Source organism: Temnothorax nylanderi, unplaced genomic scaffold (assembly GCF_030848795.1).
Source record: "Temnothorax nylanderi isolate EJ_2023f unplaced genomic scaffold, tnyl_v1.0 TNYL_tig0237_pilon, whole genome shotgun sequence".
NCBI lineage: Eukaryota > Metazoa > Arthropoda > Insecta > Hymenoptera > Formicidae > Temnothorax > Temnothorax nylanderi.
The window spans coordinates 211,621-230,896 of record NW_027249299.1 but is presented as its reverse complement, the minus strand read 5'-3'; the positions used below and the strand labels follow the sequence as shown (position 1 = coordinate 230,896).

The window sequence follows — 19,276 nt, the reverse complement described above, 5'->3', positions numbered from 1 at the left end:
TAAGTTTTGAAATTATGGCGACGACGGGCAGAAGCGGCGAGAGGGGTAAGTTTCTTTAATTCTTTTGTGAATTTTACGAGGGATCTCTGTTATCGAAGGATCGCGCTGTTATCAACCGACTCGACGTGTGATATTAAAATACCGAGCGAAATAACGCGCTCGTTACTTCCGCTCGCGGGCGGAAGAGGATTCGTTAACCCTTTCGACACACGGTATCAATTTAAGACAGTGGAGAACTTTTTTGTGTTTTTAGTCGTTTTATTTTATAAATCAATATTTACTTTTATGCCAACAAAATATCGAAAAAAAATGCAAGAAGGATGTTTACAAAATAAAAATTGAAATAGTTTTGATTTTCTTTTAAACTTAAGTCCTCTGAATTTAAATTGATGGTACATATATGTGTACTGTACCCAGAGTCTCCGAAAGGAGATAAAATGGGGAACGACTCGCGTTCGATTATCGGCGACGGTCCTGCTTGGTTCGCGGGATACAAGAGATTTGACCGAAGATTTTTATCGCGCTTACTCGTTCCTACCTTGACTTGCTTCGACCGCGCCAATGTAGCGATCGATTTACGGATTATCTTCCCCGAGCGCGTTTTGGGTAGCGCGATAATGGCGGCGGCGGCGCGAAAAGACGCGATCGGCCCCATCATGTTCCGCACCCGTGCGACCAGCTCTTGATTTATCTCCTCCTCGTTGCTTATCGCGTCTAAAAGAAGAGTACCTTGTTAATTCTTCTAAATTCAATCGCAATTATATATTTCGGATTCTTATTAATTCGTTAAGAAGGATTAGACCACGAGGAACTGCAATTAAATCGCAATCGTTTCTAGTTCTTGCGGCTGCAAACTAATATTCGAATTATCATACGTATATTAATGATTAACATATAACTCGAACTGCTATATATAATATACCTATAACTGTTATTAATTTAGAGCTTTGATTTCAATTTTAATTAATTTAAGACTTCGATCAAACTCCTATCCAACTTAATTAATTTTTAATTCAAATAACAGAATTACATGTAAAATTTGTCGTCTTTAATCTCAAATCTTTCCTTCCGTATCTTAAACAATAAAAAAATCAATAATATATTCCGTATTAAAGTACAGATGTTATTTGATAAGTTAATCGGAATATTTAAATTATTATATAATGTTTCTATTTCGAATTTTAATCAACTTAATGAGGTTGAACTTTGAAAAATACTTGAACTTTGTTATAAATATTCTCAAAAATTAAACGGTGAAAAGAATCTAAACAAACTCATATATACGCTGACATTATTTATAAAAGAGTTTGTGTTTTAAATTTTATGCAATTTTTAACATTTTCAATTCTCCTTAATCGACGATTAATTCAACCGATAGAACTGCTTGCAGTAAAATAATAAAAAAATAATTATTTCAGACAAGAAATATTATAAACAAGAAATTAGAATTAATGTCCGTATTAAAGAAAATAATGCATATATTATTTTATAATTGGAGTTTAGTTGAAATCACTCCCTTAATATTGAGTTATATTGAAATTTATGTACACGGTAGAAAACTTGCCGGACGTCGATGTTAAAGATAACAACCGCTTCTTTCGAAATACCTCTTTTGAAATTACGAGCGTACCTTCTCGTCTAACGTAAAGGCACAGCGGCACTTCACCCTTCGTATGATCGGGTACACCGACAACCGCGGCGTCCACCACGTCGGTATGAGCTAAAATAATATCCTCTAACGCAGCCGTGGATATTCTGTGGCCGGCTACGTTTATAATGTCATCGTCCCTCGCCGTGACGTAAACGTAGCCGAACTCGTCGATGTATCCCGCGTCCATCGTGTCGTAGTAACCCTGCAAGAGCATCGAATTAAATATAAGTAATCCCCAGTAAGCTTTAACGATTTTATCGTCCGGCAAATTTGGAGTCGGTCTCTTTCTTTGGCAAAGATCTCTTCGGCCTTGAGAGATTTAGTTCCGGTCTACAATAGATATTTTAAGCACTATAAAAGCCTTAAGAAATTGATGAATCACAGTCGAATTTGAAGATAATAATCAACTGTGATTGGCCAATTTCTTAGAGCTTAGAGCTTAAAACACCTATTGTAGATTGTGACTTAAGGCCATTGCACGTAACAAAGTTTTAGTCATAATCGTAAGGCCGTAAGAAAATAGACCAATCACACTCGATTATTCTTCGAGCTCAAGGAGAATAATCGACTGTGATTGGTCTATTTTCTTACGGCCTTACGATTATGACTAAAACTTTGTTACGTTGTTACGTGCAATGGCCTTTAGGCTTTCAAGCGATCGCGAAAGATTTTTAAGGGGCAATGGGAGGGTAAAAGAAGTAGACTCGTAGTATTATCTCGTTTGTATTATGTGTGTGAAATATATGTTGCTCCGTTAGCATAAGGCGTTAACACGTGATAACGTGTCGTGCATTTACTTACCGGAAATGTCGAGAAGTATACTTGCTTGAACCTCTCGGGCGCCCGATAAAGGGTCGACATGCATCCAGGTGGCAGCGGTAGCTTTATCGCGATACGTCCGAGTTCGTGTTGCGGCGCTTTGCTCCCGTCCTCGCGCAGGATATGTACTGTCGATGATGAATTTATAAGTGATTTTACACAGAGACGAACGGGAAAAGTTTATTAGCGGAATTGTTTAGACAAAGAGATGATCGAGGGTAGCGTCATAGTAAAGAAAAGTCGGCGGAAGCATTCCTGCAAACGATCAAGGAGACTCACTGTCATATCCGGGTATAGGAAGTCCCGTACTGAACTTGGGCAAATTGGTGTAATGACCGTATCCTAAGCACAGCGCCGTGATGGGATGTCCAGTCTCCGATTGCCACCAATTGTTCAAGATCGGTACTTTAAAAGCTTTTTCGGCCCAGGCTTTCGTTTCGTAATCGCAAAATTCACCGGCCACGAATATCGTTTTTAAGCTGAAAGAAAACTGTCCGTGAGAAATCCGTTTGTCTTTCCGATTTGTTTTTATGGGAGTTTAAAGAAAGAGAAGACTTCCTTAAAGTAAATTATCGATGCATTATAATTATCAACGTTATATAGGGATAACGTGACATCGTACGAATATAGGATAGTCCACGAAAGTAGTAAAAACGAAATAAGTCAGACACGTGCTAGTATCTCTTTTGCGTACGAAGAAATTGCTGAGAAAATATTTTGAAGAATTATTATTACTCAAAAGAAAAAATGTGTGTGTGCGATTAAAAAATCGTCGAATATTTATTAACTTTCTCGAACTGTTATTTTTTATTTACAAAAAAAGCTATCGATATGATATGAATAACATATATGTGCTACTTTGTGTGTAAAATCATACAGTATAGAGATTGACTGTTTATGCTTTTTTGGTCACTGATGCATACGAATTGTATCGTGTTGCAATTCGAAATAATCAGATATCATGATCAGAGGAGCAGTTAGTGGATTGCTTTCGAACTTACGATTTTAACGAATACTTTTTTCCTAACAGTATTTCCGGATCCGCTCGTTTTATAACGCGCAGAGCAGTGGGTACGCAGAATAACGCGTTTACGCTATGTTGCTCGATGATTCTGGAAAGAAAGAGAAGACTTCCTTAAAGTAAATTATCGATGCATTATAATTATCAATGTTATATAGGGATAACGTGACGTCGTACGAATATAGGATAGTCCACGAAAGTAGTGAAAACGAAAATAAGTCAGACACGTGCTAGTATCTCTTTTGCGTACGAAGGAATCGCTGAGAAAATATTTTGAAGAATTATTATTATTACTCGAAAGAGAAAATGCGATTAAAAAATCGTCGAATATTTATTAACTTTCCCGAACTGTTATTTTTCATCAACTGGCATGAAAAAGTTAACAAATATTTGTAGAATAAATATTTTTTAAGCCGCGCTATTTTTTTCGAGATAAGTAATCCGACGAAAATTGACAGGGCGATAAAAAAATTTGATTTCAGATCAGATAAATTTTTTTGTCCTACCAGAAAACGCTTCTCTTTATTTTCCAAGCGATATTGCTTTCGTTGAAGAATATTCAAACCTGAAATATTGACTAGCATCCGGTGTTCTGTCGGGTTTTCCTTCGTACATGACGCTAGTCGCGCCGTAGACGAGAGGGCCATAGCAAATGTAGGAATGCCCGACAACCCATCCCATGTCGGAAGCCACCCACCAAACGGAGCTTTTGTTCATCCCGTAAACCGTCTTCATGGTCCAGCAGAGTGTTGCCAAGTGACCACCGATCGGCCTTATAATCCCCTTCGGTTGCCCTAATATGAAATATAAAAAAAAGTTTTCGTGATCGCGTAACAGGAGTGTGATTTTGGTGTTTGATCAAAGACAGGTAACACATTATAAACATGAAAAGTGGCGACAGAACGTCTCGAGGGAATGATGGGACGATTTTCGAAGTATAGGAAATTAAAAGAAGGAAATATTATACGATATAAAATTCCGTCATTTCATCCCCAGAGACGTTTCTGGGTTTCTTGATCTATTAGTTGAGTATGTATCTTAAGACACACCTGTGGTTCCTGACGTGTACAATATATACAATGGATCGTTAGCCTCGACCATTACGCACGGATGCGGTTTCGACCGCTTCAAGAGATTGTCCCAGTCGAGCTGTGACTCGAGTAACGGAGCCTCATACACGTTTCTTCTCTGAAACACGATGCACTTCGGCTTCGGTACAATGATCATGTCCATGGCACCGTTTAGCATAGTAGTATACCTGCATTTCGAGTTGTGCGAATTAAAGGAAGAATATAAAGACTGAATGAAGCGTCGAAGATCTAAGAGTTCTAAACAGAAACGTTTGAAAGAGGTTCGACAGATTGTGCACAGTTTAAGGGACAATGCATTGTTTGAGAAAGAAATTATGTTACTTAACGCGTACTAAATATATTAACATTTCTATTAAATATTAATATCAATGACCCGATATGTATCTAACATTTCTCTTACAAAGTTCTTTAGGAGTCTACTGTGAACTGCTGCTTTTTAAAAGCGCAATTTAAATCTGTCAAGATATCTCGTATAAAGGGATATTTTGAATAAAGATACGTACTTAACCACTTTGGACGGTTCGAGGCCGCAACTCGCGGCGATAATAACCTTCGGCTCGGCATGATCTATTCTAGATGCCAATTCGTTCGCTGCGAAGCCTGAAACGCGTATTTACAAGTATAATCGCATTGCATTGGTAACTGAATTGATAATTGTTTAATAATCGAAATATCTTGCTATGCAACTTGGGCCTCTATAAAGCTGTTGACGTGACTTGACAGTTTAAGACAAATCTGAAGGATAGACTTATCCGTCTTATGTAAAAACAGATATTTTTAAGATTAAAAGTCTTTAAAATAAAGAAACGGATAATATAATAAGAAATATATAAGAAGCAAGATATATATAAGAAAGATAACGTAAATATGCGAATTTTAATCGTAGTCAGTTTTTACACACTTTGCATACATTTTACTATCGATTCTACTTTTTGCGATCCATGTGAAAAATAATCACGTGGTATAGTAGTAAAATGAAGCTTGAACGTAACGGCCGCGACCACCGTCACTTTTTGTTATTAATTACCTCCAAAGACCACCGAGTGAATCGCCCCGAGCCTGGCAGTGGCGAGAATCGCAATTATAGTCTCGGGGATCAGCGGCATGTATATAATCACCCTGTCCCCTTTGCGCACACCCAGATCCGCCAACGCGCCCGCCAACACGGACGTCTTTTCCAAGAGCTCGTTGTACGTCACTTTGCGTATTAACGACGTTTGAGGGCTGTCGTGGATGAGGGCGGTCTTCTCCCCGTACCCTGCGTGCACGTGGCGGTCCACCGCGTTGTAACAAGCATTCAGTTCACCGCCGACAAACCTGCGTGAAAGATAAGCGAGCTTTCGGTATCCCTTTTCGCAGTCACGAGTGCTTCCACGAGGCCATTAGAGAGATTTCATTCTATTAACTGTTTCTCTCCGCAAAGCTTTCTGTGTGGCGTAAAGCGTCTAATATCTATACTTAAATATAGTTTCGCGTAACGCATGATTTCGAAGCTACGTTCTTCAATCTGGAATAGATTCTTCTCTGAGAAAAAATCCGATTTCCGATAACTCTTTAACTCTTTAAGGACGAGTATTTTAAACGAGCCTTATCGCAAAAAAAAGAGGAAAAATTAATTATTTATGCAAACAAAATTTTAATCGGAATTGGAACTTTTTGAAAGCCTTTACTCCATGCAGTAGGAATAAAAAAATTGATTAATTTCGACAGAATTACGATTAGAGTTACGATTCTTTTCATGATTCTTTTCGAGATACCATTTCGTGAACGGCTCGTTGGAATTGTCCAAAACCTTATCCCAAGGTTTACTCCAGTCAATACAGCCGGCAACCTCGCCCCAAAACTCTGCCGGATACTCCAATGACTTCTTATATGCTTCTTCATACGCAGAGCACTCGTTCCAATGCGGGTTCATAATATAATCTGCAAGAACACAGTAATTAAGACGCGATGGCTTACCTTTTCGTCACAAGCACAAAGCACGACTGTCGGCTGCCTCCGACCTTTGACGAAACTTGACTTCTCGGAAATTATCATTAATTACGTTACAATGAAATATGCAGGGAACTTTATCGAAAATGGTACCAATCTTGACAAACAAGAAACATTGTTCCCGTGAGCTCCGCATTACCTACTGCGTTGCAACACAACGAATTTATATTATATATCTAACAATTTTCCATTTTAAAGGATTTTGCAGTACGTTTCATAATACTATTCATCTTCCATAAAAAAATGTTATTGCAAAAATTATTGTTGATAACAGGAAAACATGTAGGATAATGTATTGTAAAACTTTGGTTGTGTCTCGGAATATATTGATATTATCATGAAAAATACAGGATTTTTATTAAAAAATATTACACATACGTTTTATATTTTGCGAAAGAACTAGCGTAATATTATTCGAATATTTTTATGTTTGAATTTAAAACAACGTGAAAAATTTCAAAATGAGAAAGAAATCTTACAAGTGCAGTTATGTTTATTGTGCAAAAATTATTTTACTATTACTATGTTTACGCGAGCGTTACTTCTGTAGTAACTTACGATAATTCACTCGTTTACGCGAAGGAAAATCCCGTTTACGCAAAGGAATTCTCGTAAGTTACTACAGAAGTAACGCTCGCGTAAACGTAGTATATGTATGCAGTCAAAATTATAAATTATAATGAAATATGATAATTTGTAGATAAAAGTTGATAAAAGTATGATACTTTTATCAACTTTTATCTACAAATTATTATATTTTATTATAATTTATAATTTTGACTGCATACATAGTAAAATAATTTTTACACAATAAACATAACTGCACTTGTAAGATTTTTTTCTTATTTTGAAATTTTTCACGTTGTTTTAAATTCAAACATAAAAATATTCGAATCTTTTTCTAACTCTTTAGAACTAGGAAAAGATGACAGGTAAGTTAAACCGAGATTAAAATTAACCTGCGTTGATAGAAATGGACATAAATGTATCGTAAATGTCGCTACGTATTATAAGTTTTTCCATAGCGCAATTTAAGGTGTTTAAGTAAAAAACTAACAGATCGATTAATAACGTTTGTACAATCTGCTTTTAAAGAGACTTTTAAAGAGAAGTATCTCGAGTGTTTTTGAAGTGAATAATAATACATAGTTAGGGAGTTAAATTAATTATATTACAATATTTTCTTTATTTGTATTAATTAATTTTGCGCGTCCTTCGTGCTGCGCAATTAACTTCTTATTTCTTCTACTTTATTATCGGAGCGACATAAAATATATCGACGCGTAAATTTTTGCGCGCCGATATATTTCTCGGCCCCCGTTTCTTATCATCGAGATTTCATGTCGAGGAGCCTACATTAAATTTCGTATAATTTATTCCCTTACGTATAATTTATCTTTTTACAATGTATCCTATTAATTATCCAGTCAACGCGATCTTAACTCCCTTTTTCCTATCGCCTCGTTTAATTATCGTGAGTTAACGGCGCGGGGACGTTACAGTATATTTCAAAATGCCTCCTTGGCGCGATGATACCGACTCGCCGACACTTTTTACTCAGCATGAATAATTCATTCCAACGCGCCGCGCATACATCGCGCTTTACACGAGAAATTCGTAGCAATTTTCTATCCCCTTTTCTTTAGCGTGGCCTCGCCCACGTGTTTGTTTCCGCATATCGTGAATTACGGAGATACGACGAGAGCGAGACACCGCTGTCTTAATACACCTCAATGTCGGCGAGGTCGCGAATATCCGAGAGAATCGCAGGGCACACCGTGGACCACCTTTCCGTCTCTCGTCTCGTCGCACTCCGATTCTCCCCGTAACCACACATCCGCCGCACGCATCCCGTGGGGCCGCCACCGCGATATTTATCCGTTACGAAGAAATGTAATGCGACTGGGGAACGGTGACTGGAAATGAAAACGGGACGTTAGCTCGAACTCTTTACGACGCGTAGATTACGTTTCTTCCTTTATTTATTTTTCTTTTGTCTAAGTGAGGATTCGAAAAATCTTTCGCGAGAGAGATGACAGGAAAATTTATTCAATTTATTTGTATTGGACGATAACGAAAGACGAAATCGTGTATCTTTGAAAAGTTTCTTTGACGATGTCAAATAAATGTATATATTTTATCCGGCATTCGATGCAGCGTGAAACTTCGTGCGTTCTCGAGTAGGGAAACCGACGGTGAAAAGTATAAGTATATACACCAAAATTTTTTCGTGAGCCTTAAATTAAAAAACTGTTTAGCTGAACGATTTAACTGAAGAGATACAAGAATGTTCCTAATTTATATATTTAACGATAATATAATTAGACTCGTGAAAGTGTCAGAGATTTAACGGCAAATGCGAGTCAAGAGCGGGACGTGGTGCGCAAATAAAAACGAAAACGTGTATTTAAATATTTAAGTAGGGAAAAACATTTTGTGATAACAGATTCACAGTTCAGGTAAGCGAGCTTAAAATATTCGTAGCCTTAAGCGTAGCGGTCCCCTCTTCCCCAATTGGTTTATTCATATTTTATGGATCAACGGAAAAAAAAATTACCTAAATTTAGTCGTAAAATATGGATAACTAATATTTTTTGCAGCAAGAGCTATAATTTAGCAATAGTAGCAAAACCTTTTGTTCTCGCTGCAAAAAATGTTACTCTCGTTGCAAAAAATGTTAGTTATCCATATATTACGACTATTTTAGCTATAGTAGCTAATTTTTTTTTCCGTGTTTCCAGCCGTAAAAATCGAATCTACTCAATTTAAGATTTAGTTCACTCCCTTGAGAAATCTCTTTACACTGCTTCATTCTCTTTCTTCATTATATGTGACAGTACATCCGTATCGTATACCACTAGATGTATAAACTACTTTGCAGAAAATGGATATTAGCATACAATATTTATAAGGTGCACACAGGTGGATAAAAATTATTTATATCGAAAGAAACAGAAAGAGAGAGAGAGAGAGAGAGAGAGAGAGAGAGGGAAAAATTATTTTAAAATATTACGTGCAAAGTTCTGGCGAGGAAAAATCACGACTTGAATCTACTAGCGATGAATATTTCAGCTTTATGTTCTCCTTTACAAACACGTCTTCTGCGAAAGTCCTCCCGGGGTTTAAGACCGAGGAGTTCGCAGGGTGTATCAGGTTGTGTGACACCTTATTTCAGAGAAATGGGGCATTACGCAACTCGGAAGCAAGTTTATTAGAGAGAACTCGCAGAAGCGAGTCGTGACAATAGCCAACCAGATGGCTATGAGCGATTTTCGGATCCCTGGATTCTGTGTGGTCAGATCTAAGTTGTGCCACAATTTAGCGTTTGGTATAGGAAGACAGGCTTGATGTTTCTGGATAAACTTTTATGATAGGCCTTAAGCGTGCCCGTTTTATAGCCCGACACACACGCGATTCTTACGCGTTAATAATAAAACAAGAATACGCGTTAATAATAAAACAACAGGAGTTTCCTGATATGTAGGTCGTTTTCCCTCAGTCGGGACTATTTTCATTGTCCTAAGTAAGCTCTCCACGGATTTATTTCTTTGCACACATCGAAAGAGAGAATGATATTAAACATGTTAATATTATTTATTTCTTATTCTCGAGATAAGCTCATAAGTTATCTGTTTCAACGCCTATATGCACCGCCATGCGCACGCGTATTCGTTAAAATAAGACAAAGATATCATATTGATGTCTTAACAATCATACAATTGTTTCCCAATTTTCGCATAACACTACGTTTCAAGAATAATCAGCGTTCGAAGCATATGGTAAATGAATACAACTTGCAACTAAGCTATGATAAGATTAGATATGATAAGATCATGCTCGATAACCGGGAATGTCGAATTATTTACTTCACGTCATACACATGCATCAGTTCATCTTTTTTCGATTTGTGTAGAAATAAATTTGAAAACAATTTCTGGAAAGCATAACAACAATCCTATTCCACTGTTGATTATATCTACGTGCTCTTAATTTGTATCTGACCTGCGTAACGTAGCGGAGTAAAGAAGAACAGGTGGAGAGAACGATATGCTGCAACGGGAAGACAGCAGATGCACCCAATAATTTAATTTAAGCATTAGGTAGCGTCAATAAATCTCTGTTACCGATGGAATTCGCTACGATCGACGCTAATCGAGCGAATATCGAGTAAAATCTGGATGCGTAGTGAAATCATCCGTAAAGTGCTCTGTGTTTTCAAGGCAGTTAGCGTAAACAACACGTTCAGTGTTGCAAAATGTAAAGCTTTCGTTACACTTTCGTTAATTGTTAAATGAGAGTATATCGGTCTGTCGAAAATATTTTCTCCCTATTACACATACACACACGAACACACACGTGCAGTGCCAACACTGCGAAATATTGATAAATGCTTTTACCGAACTGTTTCTTGAAAAAACGTCAAAATTAGAGAGGGAACGCAAGTGTAAGATACATATTCTACTTATGCAATCTACTAAATAACACAATTTCGTTGCTAATTGCTATGCTGATCGGCATAGTTTGTTAATACAATATATTGCAAGGGCATTAACTTTTTTAAACAAAATTCTGAATAAAAAGCGTGAGGCATATGTATGATCTACATCTACGTTATCTGAAAGGACTGTATTGTGCATACGAAGTCATTTCCATAAATTTACCACGGATATGTTAAAAAGTGCTAAAGACGCGATTTAAAAGATTTAAACCGGATAATTTGATTAGCAAAACGCGCGACCAATATTCAGGAGGATAAGTAAGTTTAACCCTTAAATGCCGCACTTTTACGATGAAAATTGAATTTCATCTGTCCATTCAAGAAGTAGTTGAAATATACATATAATGAACCACAATCTTAATTAATAAACATCGGCGTTTGAAGACGCTTGGCAAAATTTTTAGTCTCAAGCGTGGATTTCGTACAAATTATATATACAAATTAGACGCAGCGCGTATAAAATTCTTGCGCATATCTAATTGATCGCAAGAACAATTTCGGATCGAATAATCACAGGTGACGCTAAAGGAAATTGTTAACTACAACATTAAATGGAGATAATAACAGATTGATAAAAGGTCAAACGGCCAATTTATAAGCACAAAAATATGATTAAGAATAAGACCAGTTTATTGAACAAATTAGGAATTAACAGTAGTTAACGTTTCGACTTTACTTACAATTAGTCTTTATCAGAACAAATTTAATGAAACAAGTAAAAATAAAAATTAAAAAATTATAAAGAAAAGAATATAAGGATTAAAATTAAAACAATTTTATAATGATATAGTTCAAATAAAGAAACCATAAGGAGATTACAAGCAAAACAACACTAGTGATTGATTGAAAACTATGGCAAAAATCGAACTTAAAGATAAGGGTATATAAATTATAAAAGATGAGTTGTTAAATGTATGATTAAAAGGCAAAAAAGAATTATCAATATAAACCATATATGATATAAGACTGAATTAAGAACTGAGGTTAAAAACTTACAGGTCAAAATTAACAGTGAGAAAAGTAGGAGTCTGAGAGTTACCGGTAGCTTTCTATCTGATGTATGAAATTGTGTAGCTGTAAGAAACAAAACAGTAAACACCAAGTAAAATAAAGCAATGATAAAGATCTCATGTTCATGTCAGAAAAGTAATAGCAAGCTCTTTAAGAATATATTATACTTTTCCATATTCGTAGTATAAGTATTTCCATAAGTATTTCCATTTTTAAGTACTTTTTCTTAACATAAACATGAGATCTCTTTCATTGTTTTATACTTGGTGTATATCGACGGATCATTTTATATTTGATCTTAGTCAGCTACATAATTACTGTTAATTCTTTTGTTTAATAAACTTATCGTATTTTCAAAACCAACATCTTTTTTGTATACTCATAAATTAGCCATTTGATCTCCTTATATAGCTTTGCTTTTATCTTTGATTTTTTTTTTAAATTTAAGATTGATAGAAACACTCCCCTTAATACACTCTTGTGTCAATGAAAATTAACATATCAAAAGAATAATCCTCTGCTTGTGTTTTATCTTTACTTACTTCGGCTTTTACTTTGAATGGTCAAATTAGAGTAGTCCAAATATTACCAGTGACAGTAGACAACTGTCTACGGCAAAAAAATGCCCATATTTCATTAGAAAATATTATACAACACAATGTTGTATGTATATAAAGGATGTGGCAACTGCTGACAAAATTATTTTAAATTGACAGTTTTTGCCGCAGCCAAATATATGTCTCAGACTTTCCTAAAATCTGCAAAATTATTTAAACTCCGGAAACACAAAGGCTCGCAAAATTGCATTTGAATTTTGTCATTTCAGAGCAATTAATCAAGTTTTTTGAACGAAAAGATTAAAAAATTAATAAATAGGCAGCACATTATTATAAATAGCGATGGAGGATATATACAATTACTAGTAGAAGTTTATATTCGCGTATTCTTTGCGTCATTGTTTCTTTTCGTTATTTATATTAAAGAATCCTTGTACCTTTGACGCGATATTTATACGTCATACAGACATATGAAATTTGCATACAAAATGCGGGAGAGAGAAGACATTGTATTGATAGCAGCTAGAACTCAAATACGTCAATCGCGACGCGAATCGTATAAAATATTCTTGTAGAAAGGAAAGAAGAAACAGAAATGTGTCGTTTGCATCTACGCCTTAAGCTCGTAATTGGCTACAAATTAAATTTATCTATTGACGAAGCAATCATATGGAATTAATTTTACACTCTCATTAATTCCGTTTAAAATAATCTTCTCTTATCAAGATAAGACCTTGCAAAACTATAGACCTTGCTCGCGAAGGGCTATTGTGTAATTATTTACGATTCTGATCTTTCGAGAATAATCTGAAATTATCCGTGCTGGAAATATTAAATACGAAACAGACATCGACACGCATTTTAATATATCGCCCACCTCGCGTTGTTGAGTTTCCGTTTTGTTAATTTACACCCAGCCCACTTTCTACTTAATATGATACATAAAAACGTAAAAACGAATATATACCACTGCCGTCTCCTCTTCTTGATATCCTCGGACGCACAATGCATGACTCGAGGCACGTTTTTCCCGAGCTTTCGGGCTTGGCGTCCAAGAAATCGGGATTCATCTGATGCAGCATTTTGCGACTGTCGATCCGAGCAACGTCCAAACACAGATATTTACAGTCTGTAATAGCAGTAACGTCTCTGTGTCCACGGAGTGGGGTCCATCCACGGTGTGACGTCAATTCCTATACGTTTCGAATATTCATAGAATTAAGGAAAAATTATTAATACATATGCATTTATAAATGCAAACGTTCTAAGCACCAGTAATGTGCTGCACATAGAAATAGATACATAGAAATGACCTAAGTCACAATTTGTGTTGCAAAGTGTTAAATTCAGGAAATCATACGATTACGTGGACAATTCGTAATGTTAATTAATATTTATAATGTTATAGATATCGCTAAATGCAATCCTTACCATAATCTTTTATTTCTCAAATAAATGTAAATGCCAAGATTCAGATTAAATTAATAAGATATATAAATTCACATTATCGTTGTGATAAAAAATCGAAAAGTTATCTCTATTGCGATATTATATTTTTACGCACAATATATTTTTCTTTTTCACGCAATTTTTTTCCGCTTTAAAATTTCTTATCGCGTTATTATTGTTACATACACACACGCGAGCCACACACACATACACGCACGCACACAAAGACACATACACACGCACACACATATGTAACTTATATTATAATATCGTGACAACAAATATGCAAAATACATACTTTATAGATACACTTATGGAAAGGAGATGTGTCAGGAGATGTGTTTCGTAGAAAACTGAAGCCGTTCCTTCAGAACTGAAAGCCAAATATGTAAAATCGCCCGTGACGTGACGCTTCCTGAGTGAATCGTTGATCCGCAGGTCATTGCATTAATTTTAAAACATTATGATAACTATTTGATATCGAGTTCTAGCTAACTGCAGAGAACTCAAGATGAATGGCAGAATCCAACTGGATTACAATTGCATGTGCTAAAATATTTATGCTGTTTCTTAATTCGTAGCTTTAATTTTGTGACACATTTTCTGAAAAAAATTTAAGTCAGTCTTTTATTAGCGACTCTACTAAACTAGACTCTAGTGTACACTTAGAATTGACTGATACGATTTAATTAGCCACTTGCTTCTCTTTTATTTTTCTGAAACTTAATTCTTTGAAAAACCTTCTTACACGATGTATAATAATTATACAAGAGAGATATGATATTAAAAATATTAAAATATTCTGTTAAATATGAAATACTAACTTAACAAAATTTATCATATTCGCGCTTAATGCTAAAATGAATAAAATTACCATTAATTCTAAACTACTTAAAATATTTAAATTACAGTTGATATTGTCAATTGATAACACCGTAAGGAGATAATTATTTAAGTATGTACAAGTTGTAAAAATTCTTTTTTTTTTAGAAAACTGTTTACTTAAATTACTCAAATGCTTAACTCTTTTACGCGATTAAAATGAAACTAAAATGAAATTAAAATGAAATCAAATTAATCTAATAATGATAGCAAGCATTAAGATATATTTAAATCAATTCTTTTTTCATATAATCGACAAAAATTGAGTATTACATGTGTCTGTAACTAACTAATCTATAATAAATAAAAAACTAATAATTAATAATTTATTTGGAATACTGTTTTCGAAAGCAAATTTAGAAGGTACGCATAAAAGGCACGTACCTTCTTTTCCCGTCGATTAAAACGAGGTAGTTAATTTTTATAACAATTAGAAACATAGCATCTTCTTCATGTTGTAAAATTCAAAAAAAAGAGTGGAAAATATTTGCAACGTCATAGCTTATCTCTACGGTTTCATGGCAGTCAACATAAGCAGGAGTGTCTCTTTGATAGCTATTTGAAATCCTTTAAAAATTTAGAAATTTCATAGATAGCATATCCTAGGATATAATACAATGTATGTAAAATACCTTATTCGATATAGTTAGGGATAAGGCTGACTTATCGTTAGCCTTGAACAAACTAGCTGCATATTAAACAGACTAAGGGCCATTTCGACTAAACTCCGATTAACTTAATCGTTGATTAGTCCATTGGAAATGACCAATCACATTTTCTCATTAAGCAGATTGGCAAATGCGATAAGTCATTTCCAATGGACTAATCAACGATTAAGTTAATCAGAGCTTGGTCGAAGTGGCCCTTATAAGTGGTGATTAAATATTTAAGCAAAAGAAAAGAGAGTTGACACTCGAGTAGGGGGTGTCTAGGCCAAATAATACGTCGTCGTAAATATCTTAGCGCAAACTTGAAACGAACTGCGACTCTCTTCCTTCGCCGGCGGCAGTAATATCAAACTCGTCTCTAACGAATAAAATTATTCACGCAGCTTTAACCTTTAACATACGAATCGTCGAAATACCGCGATATATTTACAATGTATCCACGATGCTATTTACGTAGCAAACAAAAATCAGTGCAAACTCGAGACGTGCGCGTTACGACTTTCTTTATCCTTAGAACGCAATTACGTATGTACTAATAATATGCAAACTCGTGCCTAATTGACGCACACAATCGTTATAATCTCTAACACTCGAATAATCGAGTTATAATTACAGTAAAGTCCACAAGTCACGGTGGAGTACTTTGATGACTGAAATTACAGTCACAGCGTGTGTTAAGTTTGCGTGAAGGTGTAAAAAATTATTCCCCTCCTCGTTTCTGTTTCCAATTCGGAAAAAAGGAGGTTACTTTTTGCGAGGCTATGTTATTCAAGCGACCGTGTTATATAAACATCGCCGCAAGTTGGCTCTGACGAAGGAGAATATTCGTTGATCTTCTTCACACAATAGGCGTATGCACATATGAACTACACGTTGCATATTGTGTGCAAATGATATACAAATGACGGCATGGTCTGTGTTCCATGTTCCATGTTCCGTGTTTCGAGACGCAATATTCTCGCGCCTCGACGCGACGAGAGGAAGTAAACGTTCGTGCAGTTTTTCGGTCCCAGGGGCAGCATCCCCGGCGTACACGAATGAAACGTTCGCAAACGCCGCTCCAATTCCTCCCTTTGATTCCTTCGCGTTTCGCCACGCGCTAGATATTTCTCCTTGGATACACGCAAAAAGCACGGAGCTGGCACAATTTCGCGGACGTAGAAGATGTCGCGGACGTGAATTTACTTATACGCTCGGGATGCGAATACCGGCAACGTGGGGAAAAGACGCACATCTTATAAGACGCTTTCACGTTATTTGTCTGCACGACTGTATATACGAGGTCGGTTGATTTGTTTGAATGATGCGCGATCCGCATTACGTTATTACGTACAAGCGATAGGCGAATTTCTTTCGCTCCGGTTAACAAAGGAGGAAATTGAAAGGATAGGGGAAAGAGAAGGACATTACAAATTTCATTATACGTAGAGCGGCAGCCGATATATAAGCGTCACGTAAGTGACGAAAATGTAAATCTCATAAAGTGCATGCTGCAAAATGAGTTCACGCGGCGCGGGCGGAGGTGTCACGGGCGTCCCCGCGTATGGTGGAGTCGATGGAACTCGATCTTCCGTGAAATTGCGACGCGGTTTTCTGTACGTGGTCGACAAGGGACGAATGTCAATGCACACATCGCTTAGCTATTGTATTCGGAAGCCGCAAGTTGCACCCTTTCCGCCGGGGTGGAATGCGAACGAATATCGTGCTAGACATTTCGAGATATATATAGAGAAAATTTGACGTCATCGAGATTCTCTTCCGTTTATGTAAACCGAAAAATATCTGCAGACTTATCTCGTGAAAAGTGGGCAAAATTATGTGGCGCAAATTCTTATTGGCTTAGCATTGTACGTATGTTCTTATTTAGGTCCTGCTTACATTCTACCGTTTACGTTCTGTTTCACGATCTGTCTATTTTTCTTGTTCTATTCACCACGTTGTTATTTTACAATATCTTTCGATTTTGTGCTTTGATTATCTTATTTTTATTATAGATATTACAGCAACAGCTTTGCTGATCTCTCATCTTTCGGGCGTACATTTTTCATTCGTGCTCCGTAAATATCTGAGTTACAAATCAATCTTGTATTTATACAATGAAATTATTATTTGCATCGCGAATTAATTCATATAAAAATCCTCGAAAGAAGGATTCTTTTTATTCTATTTCCCGCGTTGTTATCTTATAATCTTTCAATCTTGTGCTTTGATTATCTTGTTTTTATTATGAGTATTACTACAGCAACAGCTTTTTACTGATCTCATTTTTACTGTCTTATTTTTTGCGCGTATATTTTTTCATTCGTATTACGTAAATATCTGTTGTCATAAACCAATCTTGTATTTATGCAATGAAATTATTATATTGACCGATCGCAATTACGCGAGCACCTCGTTCGAAGATGATTACTTCTCGGGAAAAAAAACCTTTTATTTGTTCATATTAGTTCGTATTAGTTTATATTAGTAGATATATGATTATATATGATCATATAAGAAATGGAAAATATAATCTTAAACAATATTATATGGCCATATATGAGAGTATATAATTATATATGGCCATATATGAACATATATGATTATATATTGTAATCATCGAGAACGAGATGCGAAGTTCGATGTCGGCAGAACGCCAACAGAACTATAAGTATAACCAGTTAGCAGATTGGTGGCAGAAATCGAGCAGATCCTGCTGGAACCGTTCAAGCTCTGCACGATTTCGGCTACCAATCTGTTTGCATTGCCTGTCAGTAGGCTCTGTCTGCGCGATTTCTGTTGCCAATCTGCTGTGTGATTACGTTAGCAGACTCTGCTGGCAGAACATAAGTTGAATACGGACGCAGTTGTTGTCAGTCTGCTGACAAATCTGTTACCAATCTGCTGACTGCTATCATCTTGCTTACTGGAATAATTACGAATTAATTCCAATGAAAATCCTTAAAAGGAGGATTCTTTATATCTAGGTTTACATTAACGTGAACTCTTTCGCGTCAACGTCAATAAATTTGAAATAAAAGCTTTACGATTATGGATATATATCGCTCTTATCGGTATACTTAAGTGATACAGCACGGTTAGAGGGAAATTCCGAGAATACGTGGGAAGTATCCCAGTCGACTCTATCGCCTATATAGCTTGATGAAAAATTGCTAATCGCGTCGCTTCGTATCGCACCTGATGCCACATAATGCTTCATCGAACTCCAGTAAAATCCAAGTCTAAGGATTGGAACCGTGTCAATGCAATAATATTAACGATAAATATTTGAATTCCGAGGAACGTCGCGATAAGAAACAAAATTGTAGAAAACAGATCGAGTCTTAGGCAATTAACTAAATGCAGAATTAAATATTAATTTCCTTGAAATAAACTCGCTTTTATTGCTAAAGCTTTTAAAACCTACTGAAATCTTTTGACAGAGAGAAACTTATACAATAACATATACATGATCTTTCTGTTAAGCTTAATAATATACGAGCAGACACGTGAAAGATTATTCCAAGAAAAATTTCCGACATCGTAAATATTATAGGTACGCGAGGTAGTTTCACGTATGTGATCGCATAAATTGCATACTATTTACTACACATAAATTGGACATTATTTATTATTTACATACATTTACTACACATTT

At 35.8% G+C, this 19,276-nt stretch overlaps 1 protein-coding gene across 4 annotated transcripts in view; it reads right to left on the bottom strand.

The window, feature by feature from the left end:
* The window catches only part of LOC139779685 (acyl-CoA synthetase short-chain family member 3, mitochondrial), a 29,355-nt gene that overhangs the window by 1,289 nt on the left and 8,790 nt on the right, over positions 1-19,276 (bottom strand). For 2 of the 4 annotated variants that reach the window (XM_071718125.1, XM_071718123.1), the window contains 11 exons: positions 13,608-13,833; positions 6,340-6,505; positions 5,610-5,899; positions 5,086-5,182; positions 4,541-4,749; positions 4,057-4,285; positions 3,472-3,582; positions 2,750-2,949; positions 2,453-2,598; positions 1,631-1,853; positions 539-714 (listed from right to left, as the gene is read on the bottom strand). In XM_071718125.1, coding sequence (XP_071574226.1) covers positions 539-714; positions 1,631-1,853; positions 2,453-2,598; positions 2,750-2,949; positions 3,472-3,582; positions 4,057-4,285; positions 4,541-4,749; positions 5,086-5,182; positions 5,610-5,899; positions 6,340-6,505; positions 13,608-13,722 — 1,962 coding nt within the window. In that variant the 5' untranslated portion in view covers positions 13,723-13,833. Of the gene's footprint in view, positions 1-538; positions 715-1,630; positions 1,854-2,452; positions 2,599-2,749; positions 2,950-3,471; positions 3,583-4,056; positions 4,286-4,540; positions 4,750-5,085; positions 5,183-5,609; positions 5,900-6,339; positions 6,506-13,607; positions 13,834-14,387; positions 14,538-19,276 lie in introns of those variants that run through there. The other 2 variants (XM_071718122.1, XM_071718126.1) reach the window with 2 other exon arrangements.